The sequence below is a fragment of the Apus apus genome, chromosome 1 (genome assembly GCF_020740795.1).
Source record: "Apus apus isolate bApuApu2 chromosome 1, bApuApu2.pri.cur, whole genome shotgun sequence".
Taxonomy (NCBI): Eukaryota; Metazoa; Chordata; class Aves; order Apodiformes; family Apodidae; genus Apus; species Apus apus.
In genome coordinates this window covers 22,506,954-22,523,906 of record NC_067282.1, presented here as the reverse complement: position 1 = coordinate 22,523,906, position 16,953 = coordinate 22,506,954, and the positions used below count along the sequence as shown (strand labels likewise).

General features: G+C 46.4%; 1 protein-coding gene across 1 annotated transcript; it reads left to right on the top strand.

Moving 5' to 3' along the window:
- The first annotated feature begins 6,672 nt into the window (after positions 1-6,672).
- On the top strand, positions 6,673-15,414 carry HMGB1 (high mobility group box 1). Its single transcript, XM_051644099.1, has 5 exons — positions 6,673-6,871; positions 9,678-9,840; positions 10,115-10,260; positions 11,246-11,420; positions 13,440-15,414. Exons 2-5 carry the CDS (start codon positions 9,691-9,693, stop codon positions 13,614-13,616), a joined length of 648 nt encoding a protein of 215 aa, XP_051500059.1. The 5' UTR covers positions 6,673-6,871; positions 9,678-9,690; the 3' UTR covers positions 13,617-15,414.
- Positions 15,415-16,953: the final 1,539 nt, after the last annotated feature.

The following is a 16,953-nucleotide window of genomic DNA, read 5'->3' as shown; positions in this document are numbered from 1 at the left end:
TAGGTAGAGGCCTGTATAAAGGATCAGAGTACAGGTCAGAGTGATGTTTGTAGATTGTGTATTTTCAGAAAACTTATAGATAAGGGAATAGTAGCTCTGTCCCAGCACTATACCTGGTTCAAGGAATCTTTCCAGTTTAAGATGTAGCATTGAGAGCTATCTGAAGGAGTCCCAGGTGTGAGGGAACTTATTTAATCTTCTGGGCTGGATAAAATAGCAAGGAAGGGAAACTCAGGTAGTTTTCATTACTGTGGGCCTGGCTGAATTCTGCCTGTTCAGGTGTAGAAGTCTAATGGCATTGTCAGCATCAGAAGCTTACGTGCCTCTAGACTGGAGTGAAGGAGGCTGAGTACTAATACCTTTAGATAAGAGTGTCTGTGAAGGTAGGCAGCAGCATTTTGGGTTTCTTAGAAGCAGCTGGTGACATCTTCATGGTGGACTGGTGTGTATGATCACATGAATGGTCTGGAGATTTTCAAGAGGAATTGAATCTTTGATTCAGTGTTTCCAGAAAGTTGAGGAGGTAAGTGGATGTTGCACTGCATGCTGTGCTCTCAGCAAAGCAAACATCTCAACAGGTCAGTGATGTCAGAAATAGTCCAGTTCAGGAAGAACACTTCCTGAACTCCTTTTTTCTGTTGAAGCTGAACATAGTTCCCATCTCTCTGAAACTCTGCATTGAGAGCTTCACAGAGGTGCTTAGTTATGTACTTACACATAAAGAATAAGATGCTAAAGGAATAACGTGTCATAATATTGAAAAATTTCCATTACTGTTACCATGAAATGGTTACTTTTTATACACATTTTCATTGTGAAAATATGTTCATGGCATACTGATTAGTGGAAGAAAAGTCCATACTGATGCATCTTCCCCACTTTGTGAGCTGAACAGTATGAACACTTTTGCTAGAAAATACGTTTCCTTGGATACTTTACTGTGTATCTGTTAATGTCCCAAAAAGCAAACAAATGCTCATGTTACCCATTCATAGAATGTTACCTGTTCCAAAGGATGAAAGCACTGGGCAAGTACTGACACTGATTTAAAAACGTATCAGTTCTAGAGATGATGGAATTGTCTGCAGGGCTCACATGTCAACAAAAATCAGCTGGTTTGCACATGAAGCCTGGCAAGGAAATTACTGCAGTGGCACCAGTGCCATCCCTGCTCCTTGCCTGCCTCTCCCCAGTCACTCAGCCAAGGGTACCTTGTCTGGCAGCCACTTCTCCTAAGTTACCACTTACTTGCACATCTAAAGATCTAGAGTAGCCAGCCACTCCTTCACGCTGAAAGGACAAATGGCCTTCTGACACCTTGTTCTCTGGGTAATGCTCATTTACAGAACAGAGCCAGCAGGTCATTGGGCACAAGCTGGAACACACAGGAAGAAAAAACTTCTTCACTGTGAGGGTGACAGAGCACTGGAACAGGCTGCCCATGGAAGTTGTGGAGTCTCAAAACCCACCTGGATGCAGTCCTGTGTAATGTGCTCCAGACAATCCTGCTCTAGCAGGGGTGTTGGACCAGATGATCTCTAGAGGTCCCTTCCACCCCCTACCATTCTGTGATTCTGTGATTACTTGATGCAATCTGAGCCAATCCAGCCAGAAAGGTAAAGCAAAGCACATTCCATGCATTGTTACTATTTGCAGCCATGCTAAGTCTCATTTATTTGAATGGAGTCTTTCTCTTCCAGAAACTATTTTAAGGAAAGATTTGATGTATCCTGAAAATTTTGAATAAGACACTGGAGAAAAAAAAAATGTTTTTTAAGTTTGCATCTAAGAATTGTGTTCATCTGGGCTGCCTACAGACTGGCACTGCAGCCGCAGGGAAAGGACAAATACAGCCAGTGCTTTGCAAGCAGCCCACTCCCTGTGTGTCTGGAAGTGTTCAAAAGCAACCAAGACAATCTAAATCAAGAGCAGCTCCACCATAAGTACATGTGGCCACGTGCCCTCTCTCTGCAGATGTTTTGCTCTTGTTTTGAGCTGAAAATGTAACATTTTTGTAGAGAAAGGTATTTAGATCTCATTAAAAATAGCCTAATAGTAGTTTGGGATTTGACTGACAAGCTGATTTTTGATGTGCCATTTTCACTGTAATATTCTCTTAATTTTTATCTGAAGAAACAATGATCTCATTCCTTGGGAGGGAGGACAGAATGACAATATCTGGAGGTCCAGTGATGGCACAGAATCTCATCATTATCAAGCAAGCTCTGAAGTCATCTGCCTTCCAGCCAAAACCACTGGGAGTAAGCAGTGTGCTTCACAGAATGGAAGCTTTGCAAGAGGATGCAGCAGCTTAGGACAGCAACCTTCTTGCCCCAGGGGAGGTGTGCTGCCCTTCCTCCTGTGTCTCCGGCATCTCCTGGAATGGATTCAAGTTCCTTTCCTCACCTCTGTCAGCAACCACAGCACTCAAGTGGGCAGAGATTTCCTAAGGTCTAGGTCTTTATATACTGTGACTTCCTCACAAATTCTGCTGGAGGAGTCACACCAAGGTGTTTCACAAAGTTATTTTGGGAGCTGGGGAGAGCAGGAGATTCCCACTGTGCATCTGTCTCGGTCAGGCATTGCTGCCAAGCAGGTGATCTGTACTCCTTTGGATTCTCTATCCTTGTTTGTCTTTGCTAGAAGCCTTCAGTCATAAGCTACACAGGGATTGACCTGAAGTAAGAGGAGAATTTTAAATAAATAAAACTATTTTCGTAATTCAGTTGGAACTTCTCTGTTCCTGCTCAGCAATACATTGTTAAGAAGAAAGGTTCTGTCTTTGGAGAGGCCTTCCTCCATTATCTCTAAAGAAAATGGAAAGCAAAAGAATATTTTTTAAAAAGGTTGAGAATATATGGCTGATGTTTCTATCCAAGTTCAGGTTGTGTTGCGTGGAAAGGAAGTTGAACCAAAAGGCTACTTACAAACATTTCTACTAGTTTTCAAGTAAGTGGCTACAAAGGATATTGTAAAAACTGAAGTATTTGAAAACACATCTCTAACAGAAATCATAGTCTTACTCTTTGCAATACGACATCCAATCTGTGTGACTTTTCCCAAAGTAAGCTCTTGTTTGCAAAACAGCAACATTACTAAATAGGGGTTTTGAAACTTCCTGTGCAGTTACATACTTTTTTTTTTTTTTTTCTTCTCCACAGCAGTCATACTGGGCTGTTATGACATGAATATTCTGTGGGCAAAGCCTCTCTGCATGAACTCGAAGGTGACTAGTGTTAAACAAGTGATCTCAGTGACTGCACCTGTCACGTGGAGTGTAATTTAAAACGGATTTGGACTTCAGTAAGGTTTGCAGAAGAAGTCATGTTTGAAGAGTATCAGAAGGGATGTGGCACAGCATGAACAAGAGAAGAAACTTAGACTGCTTCCTTAAAAATGCTACTGTCTGCAACTGATGAGTAAATTATTTTTATTTCTCTTGTCAAGGTCTGCAGAAGAAACCCACTGGAATATGGAAATGTGTACAGGCCTTAGCATATAACCAGCAGAGAAGGAAAACCTTTACAGGAATGTCGTGTAATCAGAACCTCCTCATCGCTCACCTCTTACTGAATTGTTGGCTCTAAACATAAGCTAGGAATAAATACCTTTCTTTTCCTTCCCTTCAGGCCTGGTTTTCACAGAAGAAACTTTGAAGAAGTTCAGTATGTGCAAAGCCATCAGCGCCACATAAACGTTTGTGCTTTTTACAGTTTTCCTCTGCTCTGTATTCTGTGTAAAACTTTAAACTTTAAGACACAAACCAGCCAAAAATAAAGACTTTCCTCAAGACAGAAACATCAGTGTTCCTTACTGTTCATGTGTTTTCACATGATTTCAGATAGCAGAACCGCTGTACTCATATGTCCATTGGCACTTCTTTACAAATGAGGCCATTTTAGAGTTAGGGTCATTACTTAGAAGCATCTTTGACTTCCACAGAGCGCCCGCCTTGCCGAATGACTGATAATTGCGATAGAGGATTTGGAATTTGTTTGCCTTCTCACCAGCAACATCTTGAAAGAAGCACCAGCATGAGAAGGAGAAATGTTATGAAGCAACAATCATAACTAAGCAGCAGCAACTGGCTGGGGCATTGGATCTGGAACAGAAATTACTGGACTCTGGATTAACTGAGGGGATCAGATGAATATTAATACAAATATTCTGTGAGCAGATGTGTATGATTTGTGGGGCCTGTTCCTTAGCCATGAGGGGCCTGGTTAACTTAGGAAGATTTTGAGGAGAGATCAGGGTTTTCATGTATGGCAGAATTGCTGGAGGACAAGATTAGAAAGTCTGAACAACACTCAGAAGCAGCCCTGGTATAAAACTACTGAATTATAAAGTTGCCCTGCTGTATATTCAGATGCATATGGTTGTTTACATCTTGTGAGGCTGAACAGCTCTCAGCTGTATGTATCTTAATGTGTGCTGCAAGCTTCCTAAACAGGAACCTATTTTATCCTACATGGAACCTGTACGTTACCTCCATGGGACTTACTGGTGTTGTGCGCAAAAGTGTATCGAAAGGAGTAAGCCAGTGAGGCAATAAAATACTTTTTTGTTTCATATTGTCCAATATGACACAAATGTCAATATGAGCCTGAGACATGTAGCACTCCTGACCGAGTGTGAAGTGTCCCTGCTCTCCATCTGCTGTGTTAACACCTTGCAGATCAGCAGGCACCCATGGCCTCTGCTCATTTGGGACCCACGTTGGTTATAACAGTGTCTTACGGGCATTTTAGAAATACCTCCCCACTTGAGAAGGAAGGATTTGTCCACAGATTTGTCCGAGGATCATTCAACAGTAAGTCTGTGGCAAAGCCCATCTCTTGCAACCTCTTCTGTGGCTTAATTCCTAGAAATGAACAATGCAGAGTGACCACTTGGGTGAAGCTTCACAGGAGTTTATAATGACTCTTATACTGAGACAATTAAAATTAATCAATCCACCTAACATGAATGCAAGGAAGTAAAGAATTGAGCCATCCCAGCATAAAATTGTCTGTGCTAAGATAGTACTAGTATAATTGTAGTGGTTTCTTTTCAATCACATTTGTGTCTAAAGAGGAAGCTAGTGTATTGAACTTGGGCCTGGCTGCACTGGAAATTGGTATGATTATGACTTTAAGATGTGGCTTTGGGGCTTTTTTTGTAATTCTTAGTATTTGTACAACTTTCTGTTTGCATAGGCCTAAAGGCAAAAGACTAGTGTTGTCTAGGTTTCTGTCTTACTAAGAGCTAAGCAAGCAGTGTTGGGTGCATGGTTTTATTATTCTTGAATTTATGGGCTCGTTTTGCTTATGACCTTAAACATGATGTCTTAGGATTCACTTTTCACTGTAGTATATTCCTGCTGATGAATACTGTTAAGCAAATAAAATACACTTTCTCAATTAGTTTGTCAGATGATAATACTTACATTTTATTATAGCTCACAAGTGGTCATGTGTAAACAGTTGATTTTGACAATCCACTTAATTATTACGTTCTCTCAACATCTTCTCCTACCCATGAAGTTTTGGAAGGGTCTGTGGTCTGGCAGATGAGAATTTCTCCTATTTTCACATTTAGGCAGCCTACAGAACACTAAGGATCACATGGCTCATCTCTTGAGTGTTACTTGCTACTCCTATCGCCAGCAGTTAACAAGTTGTATGGTAAGAAGAGTTTTTAATCTAAACGCCTGAACACAGTTCCCTCTGTTACTTCAGCGCGGGCACTGATCATCTCGCCTTTGGGGGAAGGTCGGTGCTTTGGATTTACCACAACAGGTCTCCTGCCAGCGTCGTTTGCACCAGTGAAGGAGGTGAGAACGGCGAAGCAGATGTAAAGGGGTATTCCTTCTGTTCCATAGCCCTCCAAAGACGGTTCGTACAGCGTGAGCGACTATAAAAAAGCAGGGAGAGGGCAACGAAGGGCAGGCGGGACGTGGCCCAGCTTTCCAGCTCAGCCCGCCTCTCTGCCGGGATGCCCGGGCTGGGGCGTCGTTCCAGGAGCACTGGGAACGCTGGGGCTGCCTGGCCACCCCTTGTCACCCCAGGCCTTCCCATGCTTGGTTCTCACAGACAACCTGCCCGCTTCTGAGAGAACGAAATCAAACGAAACACAACGCACCCCGCATTACCTCGCAACGCGGTGCGCGCAGGCAGAACCGCGCCCGCCGCAGCCAGCGCCGCGGCTGCAGACCGGCCCGGAGAGGGGGGAAAGGCGGGCTGCCCTCCCGGAGCCCCGCCGCGGCCCCGGCCCCGGCCCCGCCTCAGCCAGAGGAGAGGCGCGGCCGCCCGGGGAGCTGCCGCCCGGGGCGGGCTGCGGGGGGGGGGGGGGAGCGCGGCGGCGGCGCCGCCGGAGCTCTGCGCCCTGCCCCTCCCGGAGCTGCGGGAGGGAGGCGGGCGGGGCCCCCCGGGCGGCGGGGCCGGCCCCCGGGCGCGGGGCGCTGCGGGGCAGTGCGGGGCAGCCCGCGCTGCCGGCGGGCCGGGAGGCAGCGCCAGGCCCGCTCCCAGCTCGGCTCGCGCCGCCGCCCGGGCCCTCCGCTCACTTTTATATTTGCGCGCCCTTTCAATCCTCAGTGACGTGTCCCGCGCCGCGCCCAATCGGCGGGGCGCTCTGGTCAGGACAATGGAAGGGCCTGGGCCAATGGGCGCGCCGGCTGGCTTGGCGGCAGCCAATGGGGACGGGGCTGTGCTGAGAGTAATGTTACCAGCGCTGAGAGTGTGAGGAGGCTGCGTATCGATCCCGCTCTCACAGCCATTGCGGTGCACCGGGCTGCACGGGGGCTCGGGCAGCGCTGGGGCCGGGCGGGCGGCCGGGCTAGCGTCTCTGGGGCTCGGGGCCGAGCGAGGGCTGCGTGCCGACTCTGACACGGGTGAGTACGCGCCGGGGGCCGCTGGGCCGGCCGGGCGCGCTCGCCCGCCCGCTCGCAGCCGGGCGGTGAGCCGGCGCTGCCCGCCGTGCCGCCGCCGCTGCCTGGCCGCCGGGCGCGGGGCAGCGCCGGCTCGGGCGCCGGCACACAAAGGCGAGCCGGGCTGCGCCCGGGAGACCCTCGGCGGGGCGGCGAGCCCCCCGGCCGGGGCGGGGCGGGGGCGCCGGGGGCGCGGGCGCCGGGTGACTTGGGGAGCGGGGCGGCGGGAGGGAGGAAAGGGGAGCGGGCGAAGAAAAGCCGCTCGGGCGGGGGGCGGGCGGCCGGGGGTCGCCCGCCGCGGGGGGCGCGGGCCGCGCCGTGCCCCGCCGTAAGCCGCTTAGGGTGCCCGGCCGTAGCCATCGCCGCGGCGGCGGGGCAGCTGCCGGGCACGGCGCGGCGGGGCGGCGGGGGCTCCGGGCGGGCCGCGTTGCGCCGGCGGCCGCCGGCGGGGCCGCGGGGAGCCCGGGGGCACCGGGGTGCGGGCCGAGGAGCCGCTGGCCCCGCGGCCGCCCGGCTGTAACATGGCTGACGGGAGCCGTGAGCGAGAAAACAAGGCGAGCGGCGGCGGAGCAGCGAGGCGCTCGGGCGGGCGGGGGCGCAGTTCGGGGGAACTTTTTTTTTTTTTCCAGCTGCCGCCGCTCGCCCGGGCGCGGGGCCCGCGGCCCGGGGGCTGCACGGCTCGGCGGGACGCGGCAGCGAGCGGGGGTCCCCGCCGGGGCGCTGCCCGCTCCGCCGGGGCTCGGGCTGGAAGCGCGCCGGCCGCCCCAGCCCCCGCACCCCCCCGCCTACCTCCCCCGTCTCTCTCCCGCCCGCCCGCCCTCCCCCGGCTGCAATGGCTGAGCGTGTGCGCCAGGGTAGCGGGCGCGCTCACACAAAGGGAAGGGAAGGGAGGAAGGAGCCATGTTCTCTGCGCGGCGGCGGGCGCGGGCGACGCCAGCAGCGGCCATTCAGCAGCGGCCATTCCGCGCCGCTGCCGCCGCCCCCGCGGGCCGGGGGTCGCCGCCCGGCCCCGCCGCGGCCCCTCTGCGGGGGTCCCCGGGCCTGGCCTCCCGCCCCGCCCGCCGGGCCGCGGGGGGGTGCGGTGGCGGGGGAGGGGTGGGGGGGCGGCTCGCTCTGCTCAGCGCACAAAATGGAAGGAGCCTCGGCGGCGGGTGACCTCCTCCGCCAGGAGCCTGCGCCGTGGCGGCCGCTCCCGCCGCTGCGGCGGCGCAGGCCGCGCCTCGCCCCGCCGGCCAGGCCTCATGGCTGCGGGGAGCGGGGAGGCCCGGGCCCGGCGCGCCCCGCCGTGGAGGGACGGCGGGGACGGCGCCGCTTCGTCCCGGGGCTGCTCCCGGCGGCTGGAGCCGGGGGTCGCCGCCTGCGGCAGCCGCAGCCCCGCCGGGCCGGCTGCTGAGCATGTGCTTGCCGCCCGCTGGCTGCCAGCCCTGGCCTGAGCACACCATCAAACTTCGCAGCTTTTCCCTAATAACGGGACTTTATTTTTTTTATTGTTGTGGTGTTTTTTTTTTTTCCCCTCCTCCTTCCCCCCCCCCCACCCCCAGCAGGTCTCTTAGGGCACTTCCGAAGTTTTCCTCTGCCCCCTCCCAAGGGAAACGTCCAAAATGGCGGGAAGAGGCTTTTAAACGCCAGCCCAGGTCGCGGCGCCTGGTCCCTCTTCCCGCAGCCTCTGCACGCCTCGGCACCCCCTGCCCCGTCCCCCCGGCCAGCGGGGAGGGGCCCGGCCGCCGGCCCAGCCCCGGCTGCCGCTGGAAGCCTCTCCAGGGCAGGCAGGAGCTGCTCCTGGTGCTTCAGCCCTCTTGTTTACTTGATAGAAACTTCAAACCGGACGTGTTTAGTCACAGAGCAGAAATCTGTTTCTGTCTATCCGCCAAACCGATAGGAAGTACTGCTGCTGTGGCAGCGCTCGGAGGCGGTGCCTGCGCTCCCCCCCCCCCCCCCTTTAATTCCTGCTGAAGAGCAGAGTTTGTCAGGGTGCAAGTGGCTTTTTCCAGGGAGCTATGAAGAAATACTCTGAATGTCTGACTTGGGTGTGAAAGTTCCAGGGAGGTATTTTTCATTCCCTCTCAGTCCCTGAAAGAATCAGTCCTCTGGCTGAGCACAGCTCTGCTACTCATATGTAAATGTCATACTTGTAGCGTCCCTGGCTTGGTTATAACATGTTTGACTCAGAGCAGTGTTCACTCCTGTATTTCTCGGTATATGTACAAAGAGAGGATAGGTTTTTGCAGTACACTGAAAGGAGAGTGATAATACATGACATACAAAAATAATAATAAAAAAAATGTACATATATCTTTTGCAAATGAGTACCCAAGGCCTATGGGAAGGGCCTAGAAACACGAGCTTTTGGAAGAAAAAATTAGTAGCCCGTAAAGCCAGCCAGAGACAGGATATTCAGGTACTTTTTCCTGTCTTTGAGTATAATTCATTCCTTCCAAGTGTAGGATTGGTACACTAGCAGTAATCAGGGAGTGCAGTCTCCACTGCACTGATGCTGATACTTCCTGTCCAAGTGCTTGGAAAGGGCATTTTTGCTTACAGAGACCAGAACTGCACATTTTGAAGGTCCTGTGAGATTTCAGGTTGCTTGTGCCCAGGTCACCTCAAATGGCTAAGTCAGAAATCTTCAATAAATTTTCTGTAAGAGAAGCATCTTCCTGTTGTGTGGTTTTGGAGTACTGCTCTGACGGGTTCTGACCCTTCGTCGTGGCTTGCTTCCCTCATTAAGTTTGTAAAAAGTTTTAAAGGTGTCTTCCTTGCCTTGTGACAGAAAATCAGCAAAAATGGGCAAAGGCGATCCTAAGAAGCCGAGAGGTAAAATGTCTTCATATGCCTTCTTTGTGCAAACCTGCCGGGAGGAGCACAAGAAGAAACATCCAGATGCTTCAGTGAACTTTTCAGAGTTCTCAAAAAAGTGCTCAGAACGATGGAAGGTAGGAATAACTGCTTAAGAAAACCACAGAACCTTAAGTGACTGCTTTGTGTGGAAGTCTGCTCAAGATTGTTAATACGTTCTTTAGAAGTTCAAGTTGTAGTTAAGTATGAAGTAGAGTTTTCTGGATAGTGGTAACTATCCATTGTTCTTGCCTTACCGTTAGCTCCCCCAGCTGAAATTTTGGAGTGGACTTGGTTAAAATCATACTTTGATCCTCAGGTGTCCCTTCCAACCTCAAAACACTCTGTGATTATATTCTCATTTCCTTCCAGACTATGTCTTCTAAGGAGAAAGGGAAGTTTGAAGATATGGCAAAGGCTGACAAGCTTCGTTATGAAAAAGAAATGAAAAACTATGTACCACCTAAGGGGGAAACAAAAAAGAAGTTCAAGGATCCAAATGCACCGAAGAGGCCTCCGTAAGTAGATTTCTTCTTGTAAGTAGATTTATCTTGTTTGGGACCATCACGCTGGAGTGTATCTGTAAAATGATCATTTTATCCAGGTTTAGGAGCTTCAGAAATCAAAGACTGCGTCGTTTTCCTGATCAGGGGTATAAAGATAGGTTGAAATTTTAGTTACGAATTACAGGTTTGTGCTTTCAGGTTGGCCCTCTTAATTTAATTTGTAGTGAAGTCAGCCTTTAGAAGCAGGTGCAAAAATTTGCAACACACAGTTCTGACTGATTTTTCCAATATCTGTCAAAGAGAGTAATTCTAGTGTAAAATGGCAGTAAAGATTTTTAAATCCTGCTCTTCCCACCTGTTGGTTTGTGCAGGATTTTTGATGGGTAGTTCGTTTAAAATTAGGATAACAGAACAGGTTAGAGGGATGATCTAGCACAAGAAGAAGCTTGAAGAGAGAATTAAAACTTCACCCACTGCATAAAGGCTACTAACTTCAAGTTCACCTGGTGAACTAGACACTAGAACTTAACTTTGTAGCAATACATTTTTGTGTGCATTTTAAATGGAGCTAATGTTGAAAGGAAGAGGGATCTTCCTGTACAAGTTGATGTTCGTATTTGGACTGTTACTGTAATCTGGAAATCTTAATTTTCATAATAAATATTGCAGCCTCTTTGCCTTCAACAGTTCTGACATAGTATTCGCTCTCCTGGTATCATTCGTGTATTTTCTTTCTTAAGATTTTTTATTTATGTAGTATATGAGAGTTGCCCTTCTGAGGCTCCTGCCAAAAATGGGACCAGATGTGTGGTGTTAAGAGACAAGGATGGGTTAAGTTCTCAAATTCATTCAGTCCTAATACCTTCCATTGTAATGAACGTTTGTCTCACTTTTAGGTGCTTTTCCAAAACTCTCCTAAGATTAACAGAGGTCACATTTTCTGTTATAACGAAGTCTAAAATTAAAACAATTCCTGTCTCTTTTCTTTCCTCTGTAGTTCGGCTTTTTTCTTGTTTTGCTCCGAGTTTCGTCCGAAAATCAAAGGAGAACATCCCGGTCTGTCCATTGGGGACGTTGCAAAGAAACTGGGAGAGATGTGGAACAACACCGCTGCAGATGATAAACAGCCTTATGAGAAGAAGGCTGCTAAACTGAAGGAGAAGTATGAAAAGGTAACGTTGACATTCATGGAGATGGTCTGGGGAGCTCAAGCCTCAGTTTAGATGCCTTTCCCCTTCTTGTGTGCACCAATAACCTGATGTGGCAAATTACAATGTGCTAATGGCATTTCATTATATTGGTTGGAAAATACCACATAAAGGGGCATACAGTTTATTTCCGTAACACTAAATTGCAGTCCTTTGTGTTGAACTGTTTGCAGTAGTCTGTAATTCAGGGCCATCAATGATGGTTTAATAGATATTATGGTGTCTGTATTGTTATTAAAACAATAGGTCACAGCAGTAGCTGAGTTAAGTTGGTAGTATTAAGTAACACCAGGAAAGAATGATTCTGCCTAGTTTTGGAGGTGCTGTATTGATGAACATGCCTGAACATTAAGATAATTGATAATCAGATGCTGGTTTTAGTTTATTCTTGGGATAATGTCAGAACACAAATGAGATGCTAGTTTTAGATGTGTGTTTTCCTGTAACTAGTTTGGGTCCATCTCCTTTCTAGTAATTAACGCAGTTAATAATACACATGAAGCAGCATGTCATACTATTTCTTGAATTATTAAAGCCAAACCCCAGCATTGTTCTTGGAGCTGTAGAAACGTGTTGTGCACACAGGGTAGCACTACCTGTGTTTTTATTTCCAGAGGCAGATTCCGATCCGAACACGAGGAAACCAGGGGAGGAGGGGATAAATGTTAGCATCCCCTGATGAGGCTGTACAGTGAATGGGTCAGCAGCCACCTATAACTAATGTATACCACATACATCCATTTGTGTGCCGTGACCTTCCTCTGGGTATTTCTCCTGCGGGCAAACAAAACCACTTTAAAATTGCAGCATTGTAGTGAGCAAGGTGGCCTCTGAGCCCTAATTATGTGCTGGAGAGGAACTGCAGGTCTAGAAGCTCTCCCGTATTGTCCTTCCTGTGCAAATTAAGCTTTCAGTATAATAATTGTATATACAGCCAAGGCAACTCATAAGAGACTTTTTCTATGGTGGAATTATTAATTTTTATTCCCATATGTTTTAATCTATACTGGTATTGTCTTTATTCCTTTCTCTTCCAAATGAGGTTTTGAAGTGCGTTACTCAGTATTAAACACTGCTTGGCCTTTAACTCACAGTTACCCTGTCTTCTGAAAATTTCATGTTAAGCTTTTAGGGAAGTCTGAGGCAACTGTAAGATTAGTATTGTAATGTTTACCTGGGTGGGAAATATTTGAAGATTTGGACCATCTGCATAAAGGTGTTGATGTTCTCTGGAGCTGTTATGTTTAAGTCCTGTGACTTTCTCTATTATTCTGGCACAAAGTCAGGAACTATAACTGTTTTCCTGGCTTGGTCTTGCAGGTACAGTTTTGACTTCTCTATAGCAGGAACAGAATTTTGTGTATCATAAACCACTAGAATAAATTTATTGCATGCAGAAGGTGGCACTGTCTACCCTTTAATCAAGTTCTTATACCTTTTATTTTGTAAACTTCAGTTAGGCAGGATTCTGTGTAATTGCTCTTTGCTGAGGCATAACATTGCAAATATTAGGCCATGTCACTGTAATGTGTTTCGGATGGCTAATTACGATTTTGTGCCTCAAATGAGGATTTTCCTGTGTTTCTTTAGGCATCATAGGAGGTAGGGCTAGAAAGGGACCTTAAGAGGTCTCCCTACTTCATTTCCTTATGGGATGGTGCCTCAGCTGTGCCTTTACTACCCAAGGCAGCAGCTTTTTCAGCCTGTTCCTAGAAGCCTAACAATGGAGATTCCTCAACAGCTGTGAGCAGCATGTGCCAGAGCCCGTATGATTTCTGTGTTAGAGGCTTTCCCTTTCTTTCTGGGAATCACTGGGCATGAGTTCACCTTGTAACTGAAGCTCCAGCTCCTGGTGCTACCCCAGTGCATGTGGAGAGGGGGCAGATACCTGGGTGGCTCTGGTTATCACAGGTACCATTTGGAAGTTACTCTGAGCTCTTGGCTGGTTACATTTTTGAGAGTTTCTTCCTGCTTTTCTCCAAGGATATTGCTGCATACCGGGCCAAAGGGAAGGTCGATGTGGGCAAAAAAGTAGTTGCCAAGGCTGAGAAGAGCAAGAAGAAGAAGGAGGAGGAGGAAGACGAGGATGAAGACGAAGAAGATGAAGATGATGAAGAGGAGGAAGAGGAGGAGGAGGAAGATGATGACGATGATGAATAAGTCTCTTTTAGAGCAATTTCTTTCTTGTCTATAAAGCATTTAACCCCCCTGTACACAACTCACTCCTTTTAAAGAAAAAAAAATTTGAAATGTAAGGCTGTGTAAGATTTGTTTTTAAACTGTACAGTGTCTCTTTTTTTGTATAGTTAACACACTACCGAATGTGTCTTTAGATAGCCCTGTCCTTAGTGGTATTTCAATGGCCACTAACCTTGCCTGGTACAGTGTGGGGGTTGTAAATTGGCATGGGAGTTTTAAAGCAGGTTCTTGTTGGTGCACAGCACAAATTAGTTATGTTTGGGGATGTAGTTCATTTTTCATCTTCAGTTGTCTCCAATGCATCATAAAAATTAATTGTTGTTCTGTTAACTGAATACCACTCTGTAATTGCAAAAAGGAAAAAAAAAAAAGTTGCAGCTGTTTTGTTGACATTCTGAATTGCTTCTAAGTAAATACAATTTTTTTATTAGTATTGTTGTCCTTTTAATAGGTGCCCTTGAAAAAATCATACTTTTTCTTTTCTCTTTTTTTTGTTTTGTTTTTTTTTTTGAGGGGAACTCATCTTTTGCTTTATTGAACACCCGTTTGGGATCACGGGAATATTACAGTTTTCATCTTTCATATAACCAGCTGATAAACAAAGCTTTGATCTGCATACCCTGCATAATCATGATAGGGTAAGAAAAGAAATACGTAGGCATATGAGGAAAGAATATTCTTCCATAACTGGAAACAAAACAAAACATTCAATCTCAACAAGCTGATAGTCGTTCAGATTTTTGTGAAATGTAATATTCTATTGAGTTGCATGAGTTTACCAGTCTTGGAGAGTTGAGAAGTATAGAGTTCAATTTTACAGAAATTAAATACTTTGGGGGGTTGGGAGGGCAGGGAGGGAGGGAATGTTAAATTTTGTCCTAGAAGGACCCATAGGAAGAGTGTATGTCCATCTGGTGTAGAGAAATTTACATGTGTGACTCCGTTACCATGTAATGGAAGTTGTATTTGTAAATCTCTGAACACTTGAGCGATGAGCGTACCTAAAATGTGTAAAGTTAAAAGCATGAAATTACCATATTATTTTTTGGTGACTGGTCTGGTGATGGCCACGGGCTTTATACCATGAAACTCTCCTGGTAGCAAATGGCCCATGAGAAATGATTTTTTCTTTCTAAGATTTCTATAAATGGTACCATTATTATTTGTTAAATCTATGTAAATTCATATTTGTATTCTTGAAATTCTAGTTTTAGCCCTTTAAACAAAGTTGTATATTGTCTCAAATTGAAAATGAGATAAGATGTATTTTTCCTGTTAGGTTTTATACCGCACTCTTGATGTTTGCCCATTTTTAAGTTAATTATAGCTGTATGGAAAAGTACATTTTATTAAATTTTGCATTAAAAAGTAAAATGTTTATGGTATACCAACAATGTCTAATTTGGTCAAATATAGTTCTCTTCCAAAACCAAAGCTAAGGGTTTTTTTGCAGATTTAGTAAAACTTCAAGTGCTGGCAACTGTAACTATTTTCACATATACCTGCTTACCAGTTTAGGGGACAATTTGGCAATTTTGTGGTTACAAAATTATGGTTCTCTTAAGTGCCAGTGTTTAAAAGAAGAAAAAAAAAGCATTCTTGTAATTTTACACGCTTTTGTGATGGAGTATTGTTTTGTTATACAATTTTGACTTTCAGATTCTTATTTCAATTTGCATTTATGTATAACTTCAGGAGAAATATTGAACATCTGAATCCTGGATGATACTAATAAACTAATAATTGCAGAGGTTTTAAATATTTAGTTAAATGGCTCACTTAATATCCTAAGGGGTGTTTATTTGTGTGTGTGTTGGTGTTTTCAGGTATGTACATCCCTGCTTTCTGTTTCAAACAGAAGGATGATGCTGTTGACAAGGTTTCCAATTCAGAAAGGTTAGGACAGATAAATTTTAATATTTTTTTATTCTTAAACTGGATATTACCCATTCAGATGCTCCTAACTGGCTACAAATAAATGTTCTGTACTGAAGGGCTTTTTTATTTCCCCAGGCCATCAGAGGAAAGTAGACACACATTTTGTTCTTGGAACAAACATACTTAATGAGATCCCTGTAATACTGTGCCTTTGTTCCCGGTGCTTGATGTTGACAGGAGTAAGCTGGAGGATTCACCTGATCTTAAAAGATGAGCAGCAAGTGCTTTCCCAGCAGCCAGGCACGGTGTTTGCTGGTACCTTTGGGGTTAGCACAGTGATAACAAACAGCATGCTCAAGGCTGGAGAGGGTAGGTAATATAGTATTACAGATGCTACTTTCTGAGAAAAAGAACATGTGTTCCTACTCTGCAAATGGTAGTGATGGTTGGGAGGTGACTGAAGCCTCTGAAGCTCTCCAGGATGGCCATGGTTTTCTCATGGGCACTTGGTAAATCAGTTTGTACATGTATAATGGACTGAAGTCTTCACTTGAAGAAAACATGAAATCATGAAACTGCTATTCCTGGAGGGGAATACCATAGTTAATAGATTAATTATTTTAAAATAAGGATCTGAGAGTTGTTGCTGGAAAGGACCTCCCTATTCTCTGGCTGTGGTCCCAATAATCCCCTTGGTCAAAACTCCACCTGATTCTTAGCACCAATGGGTAAGACTTGACAACTACGAGATACCTGGAGCTGAGATCAGTTATTGCTGACACTTTAACTTGAATCTACCTCCCTGTGATCTTTTAAAAGTCAATGCTTGCTGAGGGGTGATCAGTAGTGAAATGGCAACTCTCAAGGCAGTAGTTCCCTACAGGGGAAGTGGACAGCACTGCCGTTGCTGTCAGAACAAAAAGTGTTTTCTAAGGGCTTTTAAACCTTTGAAGAAACATTTGATGGCAAGAAAAAAAGGCTTTTCCTGTTGGAATCAACAAAATTATTGGGAATTGCTTCCTTCAGAGAGAACTTTAATATTAATAAGCAGTTACTGTATCTAGAGTGCTAAATTAAGACATAGCAATGTTATAGTGGTTTATCTCAGCTGACCCTGAGAGGAGCTGCATTGTGGACACCTGCTTTCTAGGATTGCTCTGCAATTTTAAACTGGTTTGACTAAATGTACAGCCAGCCTTCATTCCTTCTGCCAGGCTTTCAATGACGACACCAGCTGTAATAAAAAGTTGAGCTTATTTAGCAAAATGTTTCTGTCCAAACTGATGGGCCCCTAAGAGCCTGGAGAACCAGGTATCAAGTGGCTGAAAAGATTTCTGCAGCTTGATTAGGGTGATGCTGACACTGAACCCTTTACAGTGCCTGTTACCAGTGTAACAAGCCCAGCAGGAAGGAGTAAAGG